Consider the following 22,892-nt stretch of genomic DNA (forward strand, 5'->3'; position numbering starts at 1 on the left):
GTGGCCAGCAGGTGGCGCTGTAACTGTATCTGGATATTGGCATGTAAACGTGTTCAGGTCAGGACTGTTATTAAACGTGTGAATTTTGAGGCAGATCGGATGATGCATGCCTGAGTTATAACGACTTCCTGTTTTGTGGCGAATCGTCAAACTTTGCGATGCCGCCACGGACACGCCCATCGACGAAAACTCTAAAGCTTCGCAATTTAACATCGCCAAGGCCTTTAGATGACAAATGCCAATTTTGGTGTCGATCGGATAAAATCCCTAGGAGGAGTTCGTTAAAGTACAACGCCTGGAAATGGCAAAAACGCCACTTTTTCGCCGCAGGAAGTCAAAAATATCCGACTTCCTGTTGGGTTTGAGATATGGCTCCAAGAGACTTTTTCGTATGTTTTGGCATGTTTGAGGTGTGTGCCAATTTTCGTGCATGTGCGTGATTCGTAGATCGGGGGCTCGTCCGTTTAATTTTTCTAGGTGGCGCTGTCGAGTCATTTTGCCACACCCACTTCCGAGACCCATAATAAACGTAAATTTTCGCCACTTCTGAGGCGTGTGCAAAGTTGCGTGAGTTTTCGGGCATGTTTAGCCCCTCTAAATCGCGATTCATTGGAGAGAAGAATAATAATAATAATTAAAGCTGCAAGCAGCGATGATAGGGACCTCGCACCCGGGCTCACCGCCGCCCTGTGGCCTCAGGATGACAGAGAACAGCGAACAATAATATTTTAAGCCGATATATATAAAGAAGCCGAGAAAATCATAGATTTATGCCAAACTTCCTCCTGTCAGCAGGTGGTGCTATGACTGTGACTCAAGATTGGCATGTAGATGTCTTCAGGAGAGAAATCTTATCAACCATGTGAATTTTCAGGCAGGTTGGACGTTGTTTAGCTGAGTTATAAGCCAAACTGCCTTTTGTCAGCAGGTGGCGCTATGACAGACTCAATGTTGTTATGTAAATGTGTTCAGGAGAGGACTTTTGTCAACCATGTGAACTTTCAGGCAGATCAGACTTTGTGTGGTTGAGTTATAATGCAAACTACCATCTGCCAGCAGGTGGCGCTATAACTATGACTTAAGATTGGCATGTAGATGCCTTCAGTAATGGAATTTAATCAACCATGTGAAGTTTCAGGCTGATCGGATGTTGTTTGGCTGAGTTATAAGCCTATCAACCTTCTGCCAGCAGGTGGCGTTATGACTGACTCATTACTGTTTTGGGGATGTGTTCAGAAGAGGACTTTTATGAGCCATGTGAAGTTTCAGGCTGATCTGACTTTGTGTGGTTGAGATATAAGGACTTCCTGTTCCACGGCGAAGTGTTGGGGTTTGTCATGATGCCACGGACACGCCCCTCTGCAAAAACTCTAGATCTTGACAATATATCATCACTTAAACTTTCAGATAACAACCCACCAAATTTGGTGCTGATACGAAAAAAATTGTGGGAGGAGTTTATTACGCTGTAAATCATGACATTTCCTGTGGCCAGCAGGTGGCGCTATAACTGTATCTGGATATCGGCATGTAAACGTGTTCTGGTCTGGACTCTTATTAAACATGTGAATTTTGAGGCAGATCAGATAATGCATGCCTGAGTTATAATGACTTCCGGTTTTGTGGCGAATCGTCAAAGTTTGCGGGGCCGCTACGGACACGCCCATCGACAAAAACTATAAAGCTCCGCAATTTAACATCGCCATGGCCTTTAGATGACAAAACCCAATTTTGGTGTCGATAGTATAAAATCCCTAGGAGGAGTTCGTTAAGATACAACGCCTGGAAATGGCAAAAATGCCACTTATTTGCAGCAGGAAGTTAAAAATATCTGACTTCCTGTTGGGTTTGAGATATGGCTCCAAGAGACTTTTTCGTATGTTTTGGCGTGTTTGAGGTGTGTGCCAATTTTCGCGCATGTGCGTGATTCGTAGATCAGGGGCTCGTCCGTTTAATTTTTCTAGGTGGCGCTGTCGAGTCATTTTGCCACGCCCACTTCAATATTGTTATGTGGATGTGTTCAAGAGATGACGTTTATCAACCATGTGAAGTTTCAGGCTGATCAGACTTTGTGTGGTTGAGTTATGAGGACTTCCTGTTCCATGGCGAAGCGTTGAGGTTTGTCATGCCGCCACGGACACGCCCCTCTGCGAAAACTCTAGAGCTTCACAATATATCATCGCTAGAGCTTTCAGATGACAGCACTCAAATTTGGTGCTGATACCATGAAATTTGTGGGAGGAGTTTGTTACAGTGTAAAACATGTCATTTCCTGTGGCCAGCAGGTGGCGCTATAACTGTATCTGGATATCGGCATGTAAACGTGTTCAGGTCAGGACTCTTATCAAACGTGTAAATTTTGAGGCAGATCGGATAATGCATGCCTGAGTTATAATGACTTCCTGTTTTGTGGCGAATCGTCAAAGTTTGCGAGGCTGCCACGGACACGGCCATCGATGAAAACTCTAAAGCTTCGCAATTTAACATCGCCAAGGCCTTTAGATGACATAACTCAATTTTGGTGTCGATCTGATAAAATCCCTAGGAGGAGTTCGTTAAAATACGACACCTGGAAATGGCAAAAATGCCACTTTTTCGCCGCAGGAAGTTAAAAATATCAGACTTCCTGTTGGGTTTGAGATATGGCTCCAAGAGACTTTTTCGTATGGTTTGGCATGTTTGAGGTCTGTGCCAATTTTCGTGCATGTGCGTGATTTGTGTATCGGGGGCTCGTCCGTTTAATTTTTCTAGGTGGCGCTGTCGAGTCATTTTGCCACGCCCACTTCCGAGACCCATATCAACCTGCTATTTACACCGCGTTTGGTGTGTGTGCAAATTTTCATGAGTTTTCGGGCATGTTTAGCCCCTCAAAAGTGCCCCGATAGGGGGCGGAATAATAATAATAATAATAATAAAAAACGGAGCAATTCCAATAGGGCCTACGCACCGTTTCGGTGCTCGGTCCCTAATAATAATAATAATAATAAACGGAGCAATTCCAATAGGGCCTACGCACCGTTTCGGTGCTCGGTCCCTAATAAACGGAGCAATTCCAATAGGGCCTACGCACCGTTTCGGTGCTCGGTCCCTAATAATAATAAACGGAGCAATTCCAATAGGGCCTACGCACCGTTTCGGTGCTCGGTCCCTAATAAACGGAGCAATTCCAATAGGGCCTTGCACCGTTCGGTGCTCGGTCCCTAATTAACCACTTGTTACAACAGCATCTCTGAACATACAACACAACAAACCTTGAAACAAATGATCTACAGCAGCAGCAGAAGAAGAGCACACAGATTACACTTCTGTCAGCTGAGAACCACAAACTGAGGCTACAATTCATCAAAACTAGACAACAGAAGACCGGAAACAGGCTACTTGAGTTTTGAGTCTGATAAGTTTTGATTTCTGCTTAGAGATTCAGAAGGTAGAATGGGGATTTCATGTAAACAACATCTATCAGTAAAATGCAGCATATTATAAAGCTAAAAACCAGATCAAATTATTTTTTTGAACATGACACTGAGTTCACTTTACTCAAATAAACAGATAACCAGAACCAGACCAAATAACCAGATCTTAACCCAATAGAGAAACTTTGGAATGCAGAGTAACAAAAGACCCTCACCATGAATGTGCAGCGAATAAATTTACAACATACTGCTATGTCAATATTAACCAAAATTATTCCCCTTTGATGTAACTATGTCATGAAGAAATAAAGCTTCATTTTTCAAATTCATATTTAAATTGCTAAACAAAAATCCCATTTACCCACTAGATAAATGTATTGATGTCAAATTAAAAAAACTGCAAGGTGTTATTAAGGTCTTTAAACAGTTACAAACAAAACAGTTGCGTTACAGTTTTTAGTACTAAGTGATTCTTCTGGATTATTGTTTTAGAATTATGTGAAGTCTGCTTATATTTGCTATTCAAATGATACAGCACACCCATATGAGCCTTCTGTAAAGCTGAACAAGCATTACTCCACTAAGGGCAAAGGTGGAGGTGACGGCTGGCAAAATTAAAATGAATTTAAAATGACTTGAAATTGAGTGCTCTGTCTGAATGGGTTTCATTTAAGATATTGATCTCTTGATTTGCTTGTGCCTACAGCAAAACACAAGGGTCATGACAATGAAACAAGGTGCCAATGTCAAATGTATCCTTCTGTTGAAATGTAGTGCATCTGAATTTGACCTTAATATGAACGTTCAAGCCCAAAGCATCACAAGAAAATATTTTAGAGATCTTGGGTGGTTGTCTGTATTGATAAGAGTCATGCACAGGGGGAAAGAAAACTAAATGAAACTGATAAAATAAAGATATACAATCATGTATTTAATATAAACGAGGGTCAAAATATGATTATTTTATTTATAATAAGGAGAATGATTAAATTCATTATAAAATCTAGAGGAGAAGCCTTATTAATTAATTTATTCACATCTTAAGATCATTTGTTTTTTCATAACAGTCACTTAAAATAGCGTTATATTGAGAAAATTCTCTATATTATAAATTATAAAATATAATTATCTATATTATAAAAATATTTTTATAATTATAAGTTGTATTATAACAACAAATTCTAACAAACATCTCATAATGAGTGACTTGCATAAGTGACTTTTTTATTTTATAATTTATCATGATCACATTCAAATATAAAACTGACAGATATTATATTATTATTATGAAAAAACTTTTAAATATTAATGACATCACTTCATATTATTTTATGGATAAATAAAATTCCTGAAAACATTTTGTATATTTACTAAAATGTTTAATAAGTCATTATATTGAGAATGTTCATCAATTATCATGCCATGTTAATTTAAAGTATTATTAAATATAAACATTTCAGTATTAAGTTCTTGTAACTGTTAAGTCCCTAAAATGTGAAATTAAAAAAAGGTAACGTTTATTCATTATAACAAGAACATGTAAAACATGTTATGGAATGAGTAATCATTTGTGTAAAAGTTTCTTATTTTTATGAGATGTTAAGTCATTACTTTGCAAAACTTTTCAGTTTTTATAGGATGTTAAATGATTTTATGAGCAAGTTGCAAATTTTTATAACTGTCCTGGGGGCTTTAGCAACAAATATTTAACCCCCCCCCCCCCCCCCCCCCCCGCTGTAGAAGACAATTACTGAAGGCAGGTTTTAAGATGCAAAAACCTACATGTCAAAGTAAAGGAATGCCATGCACTCATCCCAACCCATAATCTTAAAGCAGCTAAAATGCTTACAATTATGGGTCTGTTGCCGAAGAGAAAGGATAAGCTACTTTGTTTAACTAAACTGGCATCATTCATGACAGTGTGATTGTGAGGTTCAGACACAGGCCTACTGGGAAAATAGTAATGTCATGATGTATTTCAGAACTGTGGCACACCCACAAAGACCAGATCACAGCCTGATAGCACAAAATAAGCTGATGGATAACGGAAAGATAAACCTTCTGTGTCAACAAAGAAGCTCAATTTGGGTAAATAGCAGGACATTTGCAAACCTTATACAGAATGTGGTATGCAGTGCAATGCCTCTGTAAATGTGACAATGACATCACATAAACACCAGGATGCACTATATGGACACGCCCCCCTTTCCAAAAACACACCAACTATGGCAAGCCGTTTTGCCATTCAATCTGTAAACCAAACTACTATCTATTTTCATGCTACTACTACCTTTTTTGCAAGGCAAGGATTAGAATTTATTTATTAGCCACTAGTGCATGCTCTTTAAAGAGTAGTACATTATTAAAAGACACCAGTACTTCATTAGACATTAATACTTAATTAGACATCAGTATTCTTATTGGTACATTATTAGATACTCCAATTTATTTATAAGAATATTTCATCTAATTAGATACTAATTCGTTAGATATTAGAACCTATCAAACTCTAGATTATTCTATAAGAAACTCATTAGTTATTCATTAGATAGTATTTCTTAATTTATTAGTGACTAGTAGCACAACACTTTATTTTAAGGTGTCTTTTTTACACATGTTCCATGTACTTACTATAGTAAATACAGTTAATTATGCATAATTATATGTAGGCATCGGCCAGTATAAGAATCTGATGTTATGATAACCTTGGATAAAAATATCACAGTTTCACGGTATTGTGTTTACTGCTCCAAAATAAGTTATTTTTAAATGTTTTGGTATTTTAAGAAGCATTTAAAATATTTTGGACCAGTAGCTTTTGATGTTCCTTTTCAGCTAAAGATACGGTTGCCCTATAGTTGTGAAAAACATGTAAAAAACCAACCAACAAACAAACAAACAAATAAATCGTACAAATAACTTAGGAATGGTAACAGAAAACTTTGGCGGTTTTAAAACCTTGAATTTTCCAAACCGCATTATACCTTGAAACCGGTTATCCTCCAATACCAAATTGCATGTAACTAACCCTAAACCTAACCAGAATTCTAACCCTATTCGTAAGTACATGGTAATTAATAATACCCAGTTAAGTCACCTTAAAAAAATAAACTGTAACCAAAATCTTTTTTTTCTTGACATTTGTCATTCAGATTTCAACTAATCAGCTTTCACTAGAACACGATCCAACTAGGGCTAAGCAAAATATAAGTTTAACAGCATTATCACAATGTGCAATAGTTTTTGTACAACTTTGAAAGGTTTTGATCATTTCAAATCATGACTAACACACACACACAAACACACACGGACACACATAAACTAGCATGAAAATATGCCAGTGTGGTTTATGTTTAATGTTAAAATGGCTTGCCATTCACCAACTCTGCTTCTATAGCAACAAACTAACAAGTTTCACGCGGGAGTAACAACTTTAACCAACACTAGTACTTTCGTCGTATGCTACATTTGGATGCAATCTGATGCATAATAGATGTGAAACCCCGTGCTCACTTCAGAATACGTACATAAACAAGTGTACAATACAGATGCGCACTAGGTTCGCCATAAGCGCATATAGTCCATATCATTATACTAGGTTCTCGTAGCTTTATTGTTGATAGATAGATAGATAGATAGATAGATAGATAGATAGATAGATAGATAGATAGATAGATAGATAGATAGATAGATAGATAGATAGATAGATAGATAGATAGATAGATAGATAGACACTTTGTCACTTTAAACAAACTTTATATGTTAAATGACAGTTAAACTGACCTTGTTTGACACACTTGAACCGAACAGGGTCTTTGCAGTGCCTGACCACAGCCCAAACATCCCTGATGGTCAGTCCGGCCACTGGAGTATCGTTTACCTCCAGAAGCAGCTCGTCCTGCTGCAGTTTGCGCCTGTCCGGTTTCACCTCTCCAATAACGGGGAACTGTCCGTTCTCCGCGCCTCCCTGCAGCTCGAACCCTAGATCCCCACTCGGACCCCTGGACAACACAACCTCATGGACTCTGTTAGTCCAGTGACTTTTCTTCTTCAGGCTTTTGGACATGTTTGAAGTTGTTGACAGGACTACAGCCATAAAAGCGCCTTGTCCGTTCAGTCGCTTCACTAAAGTTGCACGGTCATATGGTTAGAGTCTCCATATCAGCAGTAGATCCTCTACGGCAGCCTCTTAAAACTGCTCCTCTCACTGTAACAGTGATGTCCGATTCGCGTATGAACCGTTTTTACGAGCCGGTTCTTTTCGGTGATTCGTTCGAGCCAATTCCAGTTTGTGAATCATTCGGCGTAAAAAGCCTCAATTAACGCTAAACCTGACTAAAGTTACACAAATACGTGAAATATAGTGATAAACTTTAGTATTTCTTTAAAAACGCCACAACATGAATGTTTATCAGTGGATATAGCTAATGTACAAATTCTAGACTTTTAAATACCGCAACAAGCCTTCTGTGAACACTTTTGGGCGGCAAATCAAATGGGCTGTGCGCTGGAATAGATTCCTTTACACGAATCGGACTTCATAGCGCTGCACTGAAACCAAACTGCTCGGGAAAGTGAGCCGGATGTGATGTGTGGAGGAGGAGAGAAGAGACGCTTCCCGCTGGAGAAATGAAGAGAAAAGAAGAGCGAGAGAATGCAAGAAAGTAATGGAACTTTCATCACATCGTCAGCCTGGAGCGATTTTTCCATTATAAACGACCGCTGTGCCGCCTCCTGGAGAAAATGCAAAATTAAACGCGTTCAAACCTTTGGTCGAAAGTTCTGCATTTTTTTCTGCAGATGTGCTGTAGTAGCTTAGTGCTGTAGTAGACAGAAAGATCAAAGTTTCAATGCAGGGATAGAAGAAACTTTGATAAGCAAGTCATTTTAAATCATCTGACAATACAAATCATAGCTTTACATTTTAAAAGAGCATGTAATCTTTCTTCAGTTGTTTATATTTTAAGCTGCACTCAAAAATATTTTGCTGCTTGCTCAAACAACCTTAAACAACAAAATGTATGAGCTGAATCAACACAATTATTGGGGAGTTTTGTGGGACAACTTAATTGTTTTGTGTTAATCCATTCATTTTCTTTTCAGCCTAGTCCCTTTATTAATCTGGGGTCGCCACAGCAGAATAACCACCAACTTATCCAGCATACAACTTATTAGCCTACCCAATTTACCTATAGCATGACTTTAGAATCGTGGGGGAAACTGGAGCACCCGGAGGAAACCCATGCAAACACGGAGAGAACATGCAAACTCCACACAAAAACGGCAACTGACCTTCTTGCTGTGAGGTAAAAGTGCTACCCACTGCACCACCGCGCAGCCTGTATTATGTTCAATCAAATTGAATTTGTGAAAACGATTAAGTTAACTGAACCGATTTGTGTTGAGACAACATGAAGTAATTGTGTGGAACCCAGCATTTTTTACAGTGTACAATTTTACTGGACAAATTGCTTTTGAGTCCTGGAGTATGATTATATAATTGTATTTCCTCCACAGAACAGTAAATTATACATTTAATAAAATGTTTACCAGAAAATCCTAAATTTCAAAATGTTACATGAATGCAATATAAGTGAAAGGAAGGTCTGTTTAAGTAAATGTGTTGTAATTTCACAGAATCCATTTATATCCACTAAAACTAAAACCATGTAAAGCATTAGATTTTTTTCTCATTAACATAATTTAGTACTTGTAAAATAAATTCCATGTATATGCAGAAAAAAAATCAGTTCTATAAAGATCTGATGGCAAAAAAATAATCTTAATTTATATATTTTTTTATGTCTGCAGCATAAAACAAACAATGGTTTTACTGACACACTAGACTATAAATTGTACATTTAGAAGGTAGATATAAAATATATATATACAAATGTGGAATTTTAATTTAAAATGTAGAATTTTCAAGTGGTCTATTAACTTATTATATTTCTATTGTATTATAACATAAGCATGTATACACATCTACAAGATAAATACCCCAAATTAAAGAGATTATAACTCATAGAATGACAGCACAGCTGTTTTAATCTTGTGCAGTGCAGTTTTCCATATCCGAGAATCAGGTTTTCAAGTAGATTAGTTACAGAGCAACACAGCGTCACTTTATGATCAAACGCTGTTGAAACCAGGCCAAATGAGTTTTAAGTTATTATTTGTTTTGCTATAATCCATCATCACACAGAACACATGCTTTCAAGTCAGCACTTCGTCTTCCAAGACAGCTCCCATGATTCGCTTTAGAAATATTATTATGGGATATTTAACTCCATACTGAGAAAACTTCCTATTTTCTGTTCTTTTAAACTCATTTCTGCATATCTATAGTCTTCTCAATCTTACAACTTGGTTCACCATTTTTTCTCTGCCACATGGGTGTAATTTACGATAAGTGGCAAAAAAAATCTGTGAAGAACATACTGGGTACTAAGTATGCGTCATTATTCTCCCCCCAGTTCACGCATCAAGTATAAAGGCAGCATATTATAATTAACAATGTACTTTCAGGAGATCAAAATAAAAATAAAAAAAATCTCAAAGTTTTCTAAAGCAACATTACAGGTTGAGTTTTACTGTACTGTAGATCGGTGGTTCTCAAAGTGGAGGACAATGAAGGGGGATCGCCTTGTGATTTCCAAAAATCTATTTTTAACAAACCATAATTACCTTATTTTATCCACGAACTGAAGAGAAAAGAAAAATAGATGTTTATAGTTACTGTATACTATATAGTTACTATAGTATCTTATAGTTACTAGTTCTATTGGATTGCGACCCCTGGGGTAATTACATTATATTAAAGACACAGCAATAGCGTCAGATGCAGCAGATTGATTTTACAACACCACGTTAAACTTTCTGGCCCATTTACAGCACTCACATACATTAAAAAATTAAACGAAGAATAGACTTGGGTCTATTTGTGTGTGCGCGCCATTGCATGCATTGCATGCCAAAACCCACCTCAGAGCATATTGGGGGTTGCGAGTCAATGGCATTGTTATTTTGGGGGTCGCGGGCTAAAAAGTTTGGGAACCCCTGCTGTAGATAATAAACTGGAGAAGCAAAGAATTTAAATAATATGAGCTTTGGCCACAAATATCCTTGTAATGCAATGTTAAATTCAAATACCAAGCATAATATAACGTTCATGACAAATACAAGTAAAACACAATACCTCCTGCCCAGTTTTCATTTTGTATATGGATTTATTTCTAGGCCAACCTTATTAAGTGAAATTGTTTGGTTCAGTTCCTTTGAATGCAATATTCCCAAACCAGAAGTACGGCACATAATTTAAATGTCTAGTTGTTTATGTAAACAACTAGTAGATATTACTTTTTTTCTAGAAATAATGCTGAAATCGAACAATTGTGCACTGCATCCACACCATAAAAGCTTTCTTCTGACTTAAAGGAATACATTAGGATGATGCTTGGCTAACTGACGTTTAGAGGAAATAACAAGGGCCAATGCTGTGACCTTTGCTCTGGGAGACAGAGGAGCAGCTCTCTGCATTCCACAGATGGGAGTATCTGAGCGATGAGTGAGAGTGGGAGACAAACAGACAAGACGAGAAAGAGTGGGGGTGTTTTGACAAGGCTAAAAGAATTGTTTGGAAGGAGGGTTTTAAACAAGTTTAGGAATTCCCTGAGCATGGCAAAAGGATATTGAGGAGTTGGTGCTTTTGAAATGGACATTGTGTTCAGTCCAGCCACATGAAGATGCACATATAAGCAGTTTAGATCTACAGCATCATAGCAGTTAGAGGCCATTCACATACAATGCAATTTTGGGTATAAATGAATTTGTAAGGGCCATCCAGTGGCGCAGCAGGTAGTGCTGTTGCCACACAGCAAGAAGGTTGCTGGTTCCAGCCTTTGCTGGGTCAGTTGGCGCTTCTGTCTGGAGTTTGCATGTTCTCCCTGCCTTAGCGTGGGTTTTCTCTGGGTGCTCCTGTTTCCCCCACAGTCCAAAGACATGCAATACAGGTGAATTAGGTAGGCTAAATTGTCCGTAGTGTATGGGTGAATGGGTGTGTATGGATGTTTCCCAGGGATGGAATTCCGTTGTGGCAACCCCTGATTAATAAAGGGACTAAGCCGAAAAGAAAACAAATGAATGAATGAATGAATTAGTGACAAAAACAAAAGACAGTGGAATAACATAAGTGTATAGACCTTTCCCTGATTTTTTTGTCAGCTTGCAGTTTGTAGGAGTTGGTTGTTGTTGAAAGTGCGGACTGGAATTTTTGCCACTAATTACACTCAACTTTAATCGAGTCAAGTGTAGAACTTGGGTTGAAAGTTGAGTCAAAAGCTCTGCAGCAAGTTGCCTTACAATTTTGAGTTCAACTTTTTTTTTCTTTTTTAAATTGTAGTGGACACAGGCATTTTAACCAACAGACTATGATTCCATCTAGTTAAATTATATCAAACATACACTGTTAAAGGCAAAATTATTACCCCTCCCATGAAACTTTATTTTTTTAAATAATGATAAATAGATGTAAAAAATTAGTGCAGTATTTTCTATAATATTCCTTTCTTCTGGAGAAAGTATTACTTTTAGTTTGGCTGAAATAAATAATAGGTCAATATTATTATCACTCCTAAGAAATTATTAGTTGACTGGTTGTAGAACAAACAACTGTTGTCCACTCACTTGCCTAAATAACCAAACCTGTCTAATTAATCTAATTAGCCTAGTTAAGCCTTTAAATTTCTTTTACCTATAAGCTGAATTCCAATATCTTGCAAAATAACTAGCAAAATATTATGTACTATCATCATGGCAAAGACAAAAGAAACTATTATGTTTAAAAATGTGTTATTGGGAGCACTTGGGAACTTATTTTAAAAAGCATTACAATTAATAAATCATTAATTATTATCAATTGATTATTAATACATTAATTTTAATTGTAATAATAGCTACTACAATAATGATTCTCCACTTAACCAGCAACTTCCTAAATAGCTATTTATGTGTTAATGTTCTTATTTATGTTACAATTAGGTTTGCAAGCGAAAGCACAGTGTTATTAATAAAAAGTCAACATCCCTTCACCAAGACTGGATGCGACACCAGGTTGATGTCTCCGTTGGGTCCTAAAGATGAGAATGACTGCCAAATACCTCAAATATGTGTATCATTTCTCCCAAAAAAACTGTAAAGATGAACACAAGAGCTAGAGAAAGTGTTTTTTTTATTCTGTTTAATACGGATCGGCTATGAAGTGTGCGTTTGTGTCATCAATAATTAAAAGTGCTGGTAAAACAGTTATAAAAATCACGACATGAAGAGGTAATTTGATGAAAAATAACAACATTATTGCGTTAGAGCTTAAATAAACTTTTTAACGCAAAAACAACATTATGCAGGCATATTAATACAGCTGTTCTGCATCAGTAATTCAGTTGACTGTTGAAATTCAACATTTTTAATCCAGCTAGTGAAGTTATCAAATAAATAACTCAATAAAAGTTTATAAATAAACTCAACAAAGCACCAAATATTTAACCCAATGGTTGAGTTATTAAATAAACAACCCAATAAAGGTTAAAAATAACCCAACAAAGCAACAAATAAATAACTCAATTTTTTTTTGAGTGGGAGGGCTAATAACATTTACTTCAACTGTAGATATTGATATTTTAAACTCGATTTAAAACACAAGTTGCTTTAATTTAGTACTGTAGATTCTTTAAATGGCTGTTTTTTCCAAGTTAGATTTATAAAAATAACAAACCAAGCCACTGGGTTAAAATTTGGTTAATAACTTTTAAATGTTTAATATTTCATATTAATAATAATAATTATAGTTTTCTGGATATTGACTGACAGCATCACAACAAGTGTAATATTCCTTCGTTTATTGGCCAAAATATTGAAGATCTGAAAAAAAAAAAACAATTTTGAAATATGCAAAATGCTAACTTTGCAAAAGCATATCACACATTTTAAATTAATATAGATTAAACTATGTTTTATTGTGACTATCCATAGAAATTTTTAATGCACAAACGTAGTGTGGCCATAGATTCACTATATGAGATTGTCAATTGCCATGTCTGAGTAAGGAATGTCCTGTTCAGTGCAAACAGAAGTGGCTCAATTACTGTCAGCATGAATAGAGTTCTAAGTGTACTTACTTTTCAGCATTGTGCTCTGTCTTGTGCAAAATTGTGTATGCACAGCTTTAAAAGTAAATTGTGGATGTCTGTGGTTGGACATCCTATAATACCTATTATATAAAAAGTTGATATTTGATGAATGTATACCAGGCTTATAAAACCAGATTAGACTACAGTGATGATGGGCCACAACATTATCACAAGTCGCAGCTGAATACTGACTGAATGTTGTAACATGGCCAACTTTGAGGTGTTGAGATATGATGGCATCGGAATTCACAGTGGGATGACAACAGGCTTGTGGAAGAAGTGTGATGCTCTGGACATTGTTCTACTGGGAATGGTTTGAAAAACATGATGAAGAGTTCAACGGTTTGCCCTGGCTCAAACCTTTTTTAATCTTAATCCAACTGAGCATCTGTGGGATGTGGTGGACCAACAAGTTTGATCCATGACAGCTCCACTTTACAACCCACAGGTCTCGAAGAATGTGCTGCTTCAGTCTTGGTGCCAGATACCAGAGGACACCTTCAGGGGGTCTTGTAGAGTTCGTGCCTCAGTGGGTTGGCACTGTTTTGGCAGCATGCCCGGAACCAAGAGGATATTAGGCAGGTGGTCATTTGTGTTCATTTTCACATCCTTCAACATTGACTTTAATACTGCACCAAATAGAACACTCACTTTCTTTCAGCTTATCAAGGGTCACAACAGAGGAATGAACCACCAATTAGACTCTGACAATTGTTTTAAACAGTGGATGCCCTTCCAGCCATGAACCAGCACTGAGGGTACAACCATCTGTTCTGGGAAAGACCCACTCGCTCTCTCAGTCAACACTAAGGTCAATTTAGTTAATCCAATTAACCTTTATCGCAAGCTTTTGAACTGTCAGTGAAACCAGAGCACCAGAAAGAAACCCATACAGAAATGGGAAAAACATGTAAACTCCACACAGAAAGGTCTATGGTCCAACTAAGACTCGAACTAAGACTCAACTTTCTTGCTGTGAGGCAACTGTCCTAACCCCTAATCACCAGGCTGCCTCTAATCAGAACAAAACTAGTATTCTCCTGAACTTAATGTGCATGATATGTTACTAATTTCACTATATCTGCTATTTGTTATCTCTGTAAAGCTGCTTTGACACAATCTGCATTTTATAAAGTGATATTAAAACAAAGGTGAGTTGATTTTTGTAAAGAAAATAATAGCGGTGAGGTGGGATGCCTCATGGCTCAATTCTTGGACCCTTTCTCTTCTTTATCTACATGACATTACTTTGATCTGACATTTAAAAAACATGGCTTTTCTTAACGCTGCTGATAACACTGAACTCAATATTTCATTCTGGCTTGATGATTTCATGATTGCTTGCATTTCATCATCTCTGACTGACTACTTTTTATTTTTATTTTTGCTGAATGGAGGGTCATCACCTTTAGCTCAGACTTACCTAGACATAACTTTTGTGGTTTTTGTCCAACCCAACATTTCATCGCAATTAGTTAGGTGCATTCATGAGAGCCATTAACGTTGGAATTATGATTGGCCATTATAAAGGCATGGTAATTAAAATAATATAAATGCAGTTGAAGCAAAATATTAGAAACAAAAAAAGTAAAAGTGGATATCGTGGAGAAAAAATATGCAGTGCTGTAAAGAGTACAAGATGGAGTGTGATTATCATTATTATTATTATTAGTGGTATTATTATTGTTAATAATTGTATCTGAATAAGGTGCCATTCCACTGCTCGAACCATCATCAGCAGCATGCTACACTCCCTGATACATTCTTAAAAACTTAGAAAACTACAAGGACATCAGTTCAAAAGATGACGGCTTTTTTGGCTGATGATGAAGTTTTAAAGTCTTATTAAAGTCTTATCTTATTGCATGCTTAGCCTATTTGTTTAACATATGTATTTATATTTATAATATTTAAACAACATGCTTGTGTACACTTATTTCAATATGATGTCACATGCAGAGTGCGTAAAAGTTTTACTGGAAACTATATAAAAACAAACATAAATGGATATACAATGTTTAAAGTGCATGTAAACAGATCTGTGATCAATGCAAAAATTGTCATTGAATATCGCCACTGATGATCAGCTGAACTTCACAGACCACATTGTAAGAAAAGGCCAGTCCTGCAGATATGTCTTCAACAAAATTAGACCCTTCATTTTGGAGCATGATTTGCAAATCACTGTGCAAACTCTTGCCCTATCCAGAATGGACTACTGCAATGCACTCTCTGCAGTAGTACTATCCAACCTCTGCAACCTCTGATCCAGAATACGGTGGCAAAAGTGGTCTTTAACGAGCTGAAAAGAGCATGTCACAGCTCTGTTTATCAATTTGGACTGGCAGCCAATTGCTGCTCTCATCAAATTCAAGGCTCTGACATTGGCCGACAAAACAACCACTGGCTCTGCAGCCCTTTATCTAAATTCACCACTTAAACTTATGTGCCCTCTAGAAGCTTGCATTTTGCAGAAGATTGGCAAATTGTGGTGCCTTTCTAAACACAAAATCACTTCCACATATCTTTACTTTAAAGTCGCCTACTGGTGGAATGACCTGCCCAGCTCGACTTTTCAAAGGAATGGCTAAAGGCACTTTTTCATCAACATTTTCATTTATTCTGTTTTAACACTTAGAATCTTTATTCTGTTTTCTTTTCTATTTCTTTACCTTGCTACATGTATTTTTAGACTGCCTAAAACTGATATACAGTATTGTTTATCTGTTGGTCTGCATGCTTGTCCGCATTTGTCCAGTAGCTCTCAAAAAAAGCATCAGCTAAATGAGTAAATGTATCTGTTTTCAGAGTGTTGCCAAGTGACTGCCATTGTGTTTTGAATGGTTACCTTCTATGATTTGATCATTCCTCAAAAAAAAAAAAAAAAAAAAAAAAAACAGTAATCACTGTTGCCAACTTAGCAATTTTGTTACTGGATTTAGCAACTGTTCAGACCGCCCTAGCAAGTTTATAAAAAGCTCCACCTAGCAACATATTTAGCTATTTTAAAATAAGCTTTGGCAAATTTCAGCTACTTTTGAAAAGTGATCCAAAAAATAACCTTTAAATTACACAAAAAAGAAGAAACCACTAAACTGTGTGGTAGCCAACAATACCACCAGCAGACTTTTTTTTTTTTTTTTTTTCTCAAGCAGACTTGAGAAAGCTGGAGAGAGAACTGTAGCAGGAGAAACATCATGTGATGCTAGTTGCTAATTCGGTACATTGTTAGAAAACAATGCAATGGTTGGGATTTTCTGCCAAATCATATGTTTAAATTAACAACATTTGACGGACATTTAAAGTAACTCTAAGAGCTAAACTATGCAATGCTCAATAAAATTAAATACAGGTAAACACAACTTTGTTCAATCAATCAATCAATCAATCAATCAATCAATCAATCAATCAATCAATCAATCAATCAATCAATCAATCAATCAATCAATCAATCCCTTTATATTAGCACAGTAAATGTGATATAATAGCATATAGTAATAAAGTAATATAGTAATTTACAGTATAGTATAGTAATATTATAAAGGTCTCCGACATCCTTTGGTTAATATGGAGCAGTTTTGACAGGAGCAGTGATGTTTATGACGCGTCCAAACGTTTATATCTCAAGATTTATTTATTTGTCTTACAAATGCTACAAACAAAACACGGTCAAATCACTTCCAACTGATCACCCATCACCTGTGTGCCCTTATGTAAGCAGGTGAGCTGACGTGAAATGTAGGTGGAGCTTATCCATATTACTAAACCACTCGATCAGTGACACAGAATAATACAGCATAATAATATTCATCTTAATTACTCAGTAATCATACAACAAATAAACAAATAAACTATAAATGATATAAATATCACAAATGGTTCCAACAAATAAAGTACATTAAATAATGTAGCGTAGTAATACCAGAGCCTCATCATACTACATCAGTGGCTGAAAGCGCGAACGGCATGTCCTAAATTCAGGCAGGGATAACGTGTTTGTTCAGATCCTAAAACAAATACCATGTAATGCTAATTCAGTACCTAAAATAGTTGATCAGTTTAGTACGCTATTAGAAAACAATGCAAGAGATGCTTGTGATTTTCTGCCGAATCATATGTTTAAGTTAACAAAAGTTGATAGACATTTAAGGTAACTCTAAAGAACTAAACAATGCAATGCTCAATTACATACAGGTAAACACTCGTTCAATCAATCGGTTGATCAACCAATCAATCATTCAATCCCTTTATATTAGCAGAGTAAGTGTGGTATAAATGATATAGTACTTAAGTAATATAGTCATTTACAGTAAAGTATAGTAATATACTACAATAATAAATGTAGTAATATCAAAGCCTTATCAAGCCACTTGAATGTTTGAAAGTGCAAACAACATGTCTTGAAGTTCAGGCCGAGATATGTGTTTGTTCATCCATGTTGTATCCTAAACCCTAAATTTAAGCAGCATACAGTACTTTGCAGATCAGAGGTTTGTTTTGAACATGTACTCTGGCTCTTTTAGTGCTGGCTCTATATCTGGTTCACGTTCACACCCACACTCACACACTTTCATCCAACAGAAAAGTGCTTCTAGAAATGAGATGCTTCATCCCTGCTGCTACATCAGAGAGCAGGTGGCCATCCTAAACAGGACAATCGAGTCAGAGCTCCAAAAGCTGGAGGAAGCAATCTCTCGCTCCCACAATGCACTCCACCAGATGGGAGCACACTGGTCCTGACAGTGATGTCGCCCTGGGGACTGCAACATATTGCTAGGCAACATGATCTAATCATTATGACAGGCGTAATTTCCAGCCAATTTAAAGCCATCCAGAAATGAAGAGGCAGAGCCTGATGGTTTTAACGGGAGCAGGAAGGGATGCGCACGGGTGCTGTTAATGGCTGCTGTGCATCATTTGGGACGGCAATAATCAGAGGAGCTTGAAACAAGAACATCAGTCGGTTTCTGCATTCATGAGTTTGTATGCATTTAATAGTGATGTTAGCTATGGCAAATGTATTACTCATTAGTGCAAAACTCTGACCTTAAAGAAATAGTTTACCCAAAATGTATTTAAATTTGCCGTTAACTTACTCACCCTTATGCCATCCAAAGATGTAGGTGACTTCATTAAGGGAGATTTTAGCTAAAACCATGGTCATTAGTGATTAATGAAATGCAAGTCAACTAGCTGTCTGTCATTTAAAAGTATTTGAAATGGAAAATAATGACCAAACTAAATTAATACCCAAGGCTCAGGTTCATAACAGTCTGGAGTGCAACCATTTTCCTGCATAATAATGTATGCAGATGCAATGTCACACATGAACTGATGCTGTTTGATTTAAAATAAACATGTTTACTACTTCGCCAAAAAACAGCGAATTTAACATTTTAAAAATGTTTTTTTTTTTAAATGGACAATCGTTTTCTGTAAAAAAAAAAAAAATAGAATGACAAACGTGTTTTATAGTTTTACATAATACCATTGAATTACAATTTAGGCATTAGTCATTTTTCAAAATAGATATTATTTTATGTTCCACAGAATAAATCTCTATTTGTTAGAAATGACAAGAATGATTATTTAATGTCGGATTGTGAAACATTAGTAAAGACATCTGAATTAGCAAAATCAATATCAAATCAAATATTTCCTAATTTTGCATTATGTATATTGAACTTATTCTTTCATGCCAGAGCGGGCACAGCCATTTGAACCTTGCTGGCTCAAGACATGTGGCCATCATCATTAGTTGTTGTGCTGAGTAATGTTGCAAACTATTATTTTCTTAATACATGCATTCATTTTCTTTTCAGATTAGTCCCTTTGTTAATCTGGGGTCGCCACAGCGGAATAAACCGCCAACTTATCCAGCATATGTTTTATGCAGCTGATGCCCTTACAGCTGCAACTCATCTCTAGGAAACTTTCTTAATACACTACCTCACAAAAGTCTTTTCGCCTATCCAAGTTTTAGGCAAATAATAACTTGACTTCCAGTTGATTATTTGGTATCAGAAGTGGCTTATATAAAAGGCAAAGGGTTCTAGATTACGCTTATTTTACCAAAATAAAATATGATCATGCCTTGATTTGTAATTATGTAATTAGGACAGTAAGTTCTGACTTTGCTTAAACAAAAGTCTTGTCACTTAAAATAAATTATGTACACTATAAAATATAAAGTCATGGTGCAGTGGAAAAAAAGATTGATATTGTGCATGACTCCCATGAGCTTGGAGGACTGCATCCACACATCACTGCAATGACTCAAATGACTTAATAAAGTCATCTGGAATGGCAAAGAAAGCGTTTTTGCAGACTCCCAGAGTTCAGCAAGATTATTTAGATTTATATTCAATGCCTCATCTTACCCCAGCATGCTCAATAATGTTTATGTCTGGTGACTGGGCGGGCCAATCCTGGAGCACTTTGACCTTCTTTGCTATCAGGAACTTTGATGTGGAGAATGAAGTATGAAAAGGAGCGCTATCCCATCTAAGAATCTGCCCTCTCAAGTAGTTTTTAATGTAATGGGCAGCACAAATGTCTTAATACCTCAGGGTGTTGATGTAGCCATCCACTCTGCAGATCTCTCGCATGCCCACATACAGAATGTAACAGCAAACCATGATTTTTCCTTCACCAAACTTGACTGATTTCTGTAAGAATCTTGGGTCTATGTGGGTTCCAATAGGTCTTTGGCAGTATTTGTGATGAATGAGATGCAGTTCAACAAATGAAACATTGGAAAAATCTACCTTCTGCCACTTTTCCAAATGATCAAGTAAAAATTAAGCTATTTATTGCTCTTACAACTCGACAACAACACAGTTAGTAGGTTAAATAGTTTGACTGTGTTCTTCTGTTTGCTTACAGCTTACAGTGCATCCATAACCGAATGAACGAGTGAGGTTTGTTTTTACTTTAAAAAAAAGTAAAATCTCAGCCTCCATCAATCTGTTGGAAGACCATTTAGTATTTCCCAGAAAATGCTATAAGATATATCTCTAATTTCTAAGAACAAAATCAAGAATGACAAAAAAAACATATATAAGAATAAATTTGAGCTTGACTGTGTGTATACATGCACAAATTAGGTTGCTGTGACATGATTAAAGACTTCAAGGCAGCCTTTCCTTGCCAAAATATCAATTAGTTACCTTCAAAATGCTTTTAACTGCTTTTAAATTCTGTGCTTTAAAGAGAATCACTCCCCTGCTCTCTCCCTCTGTTTGAGTCCAAGGCTGGAGTGGCAGAAGGAAAACAGTAAGTTACTTACGCGCATCCATCATGAATATGACAGTAGCCACATGATGGACTTCATTGCAAATCACCTATGACGGAGAATACTGCATGTGTCAAACTCCAAGAGTTTTCTAGAACAGAGGCGTCATTGTACTGTCACAGGGCTTCACGAGACTTAAAACTAGCTATACACGTGAGTGGGAGTTATTGAAAGAAGCCAGTCAACAATTTTACGTTAAATATGTTTATTCTATTAACATACACCTGAAGGCTCCTGACCAACAAACTGCATACACTTCTACTGATGATCAGTTCAGACATTTGATTTGCAGTGCATGACTTATTTTTGTATCTAATCTAATTTGTAATTTTAAGACCTTCTAAAGACCAGGTAAATATTTATCTCTGAGCAATTGGTGTCCTATGATGTTAAGTTTATCACGACACATTAAATATGTTTTTACAACAGTTCTTTCTGTTTCACGAATCTGTCCAACATGAGGTTTACTTATTCAGATTATTATTATATTTATAATCATTAGGGATGATATATCGGTGGCCATGTCAATAATGGCCAATAAATGCTATGGTTAATATTATTATTGGTCTGATAACAAAATTAGGCAAATATATAAATAAAATATTATTTCCACTGATTAAAACACTTCACATGCCTGGTGTCTGCCACTTTTTTATTATTATACTGATATTTTTATTTTGGTTAATGTTCAGTTGCTATATTTATTTATTGTTTTTAGGTCAGGCAGAACATTTTATTTACATAAAAGTAAGTTGTTCATAGAAATTAATGGTTTAAGATAAATATTTAGTTTGATAAAGAAGAACAGATTAATAAAGTTTAGAGATTTTAAAAAATAAAATGAGTTGTTCACTTTTGTATATTGATTGGTTAATTTTTTTAGCAATTATACAGAAAAATGTTTAAATTAATATCTATAGGTGTTACGATGGGGAGTGACACTGACAACAGAAGATTTGGAGCCACATGCAGGTTTATACAAAGTCAGGCAAGTGATGGTCAATACGGGGGCAAACAGGAGTGAGGACAATCCAGAATCACAGTCGAATACAGGCAAGAGGTCAGAACGGCAGGAAAAGACAAAGAGGCTAACAAGGCTAATGGTCGGTACACAAGATAACAAGACTGGGAAACGCGTTGTAATGCTACTGAGACAGATAACAAGACTCGGCCCCCTGAAAGGGTGAATGTGTGCCTTAAGTAGTGAGTGCAATCAGTTTCTGACAATCCTCAGGTGGTGCGAATGTAATCAGTCTAGATGAGTAAGCATGTGTGTCTGGGCGAAGTGCATGTATGAATATGTAGTCCATCAAAGGCGGAAGTGTAGTCCATGGTTGTAGTGAGTGAGAACCAGTGATCTAGTGGAATATGATTGCTGGTAATCGCAACAATAGGCTAACAAATGATAAAAAAAAAATTACTGTAAAAAATGCTGGGATTCACACAATCGATTTGTGTTAGGACAACTTGAAGGAATTAAGTAACTTGTTCATTTTTACAAATGTATATGGATTGCGTATAAAACAATTAAGCTGTCCCCCCCCAAAAAAAACATTCAAGAATTGTCTTTATTCTTCATTTTAAATACACAGTTTAAACACTTAGTGCCTCCAAATCTTTAGAGTTATCAGTTATCAAATCAGTCAAAAATTCTATAATGGTGTATCTCTACCTAACATATTGAACAGTAAGCTATCAAATCATTATTTCAGATATTATCGCCATATGTTGTTCAAATATGCTTTACACATATGGTATGCGTTTCACATCAACATTACATCACTGCACAACTATATAAACAAACAGTGAATCTGTTGAATCAGAAACAAACTGTTTAACAGTAGTTTTGTTGTAAATAATGGTCAGTTTCATGCACAAATTGGTTATTTTGCTACGTAAGACCTCAATGTATCATCAGGAGCCACCGGTATTAATTTTGTGTTGCCTATTTGTTTAGGGGTTTGATAATCTCTTTATACTATTAATATCAATTAATAG

General features: G+C 36.3%; 1 protein-coding gene across 16 annotated transcripts in view; it reads right to left on the reverse strand.

Moving 5' to 3' along the window:
• Positions 1–7,991, reverse strand: part of magi2a (membrane associated guanylate kinase, WW and PDZ domain containing 2a) — a 332,684-nt gene extending 324,693 nt beyond the window's left edge. For 15 of the 16 annotated variants that reach the window (NM_001327853.2, XM_087247179.1, XM_087247160.1 and 12 more), the window contains exon 1: positions 7,197–7,991. In NM_001327853.2, coding sequence (NP_001314782.1) covers positions 7,197–7,509 — 313 coding nt within the window. In that variant the 5' untranslated portion in view covers positions 7,510–7,991. The remainder of the gene's footprint in view (positions 1–7,196) is intronic. The other variant, XM_087247158.1, reaches the window with a different exon arrangement.
• Positions 7,992–22,892: the final 14,901 nt, after the last annotated feature.

Source organism: Danio rerio, chromosome 4 (assembly GCF_052040795.2).
Source record: "Danio rerio strain M-AB ecotype USA chromosome 4, GRCz13ab, whole genome shotgun sequence".
In the NCBI taxonomy this organism is placed as follows: domain Eukaryota; kingdom Metazoa; phylum Chordata; class Actinopteri; order Cypriniformes; family Danionidae; genus Danio; species Danio rerio.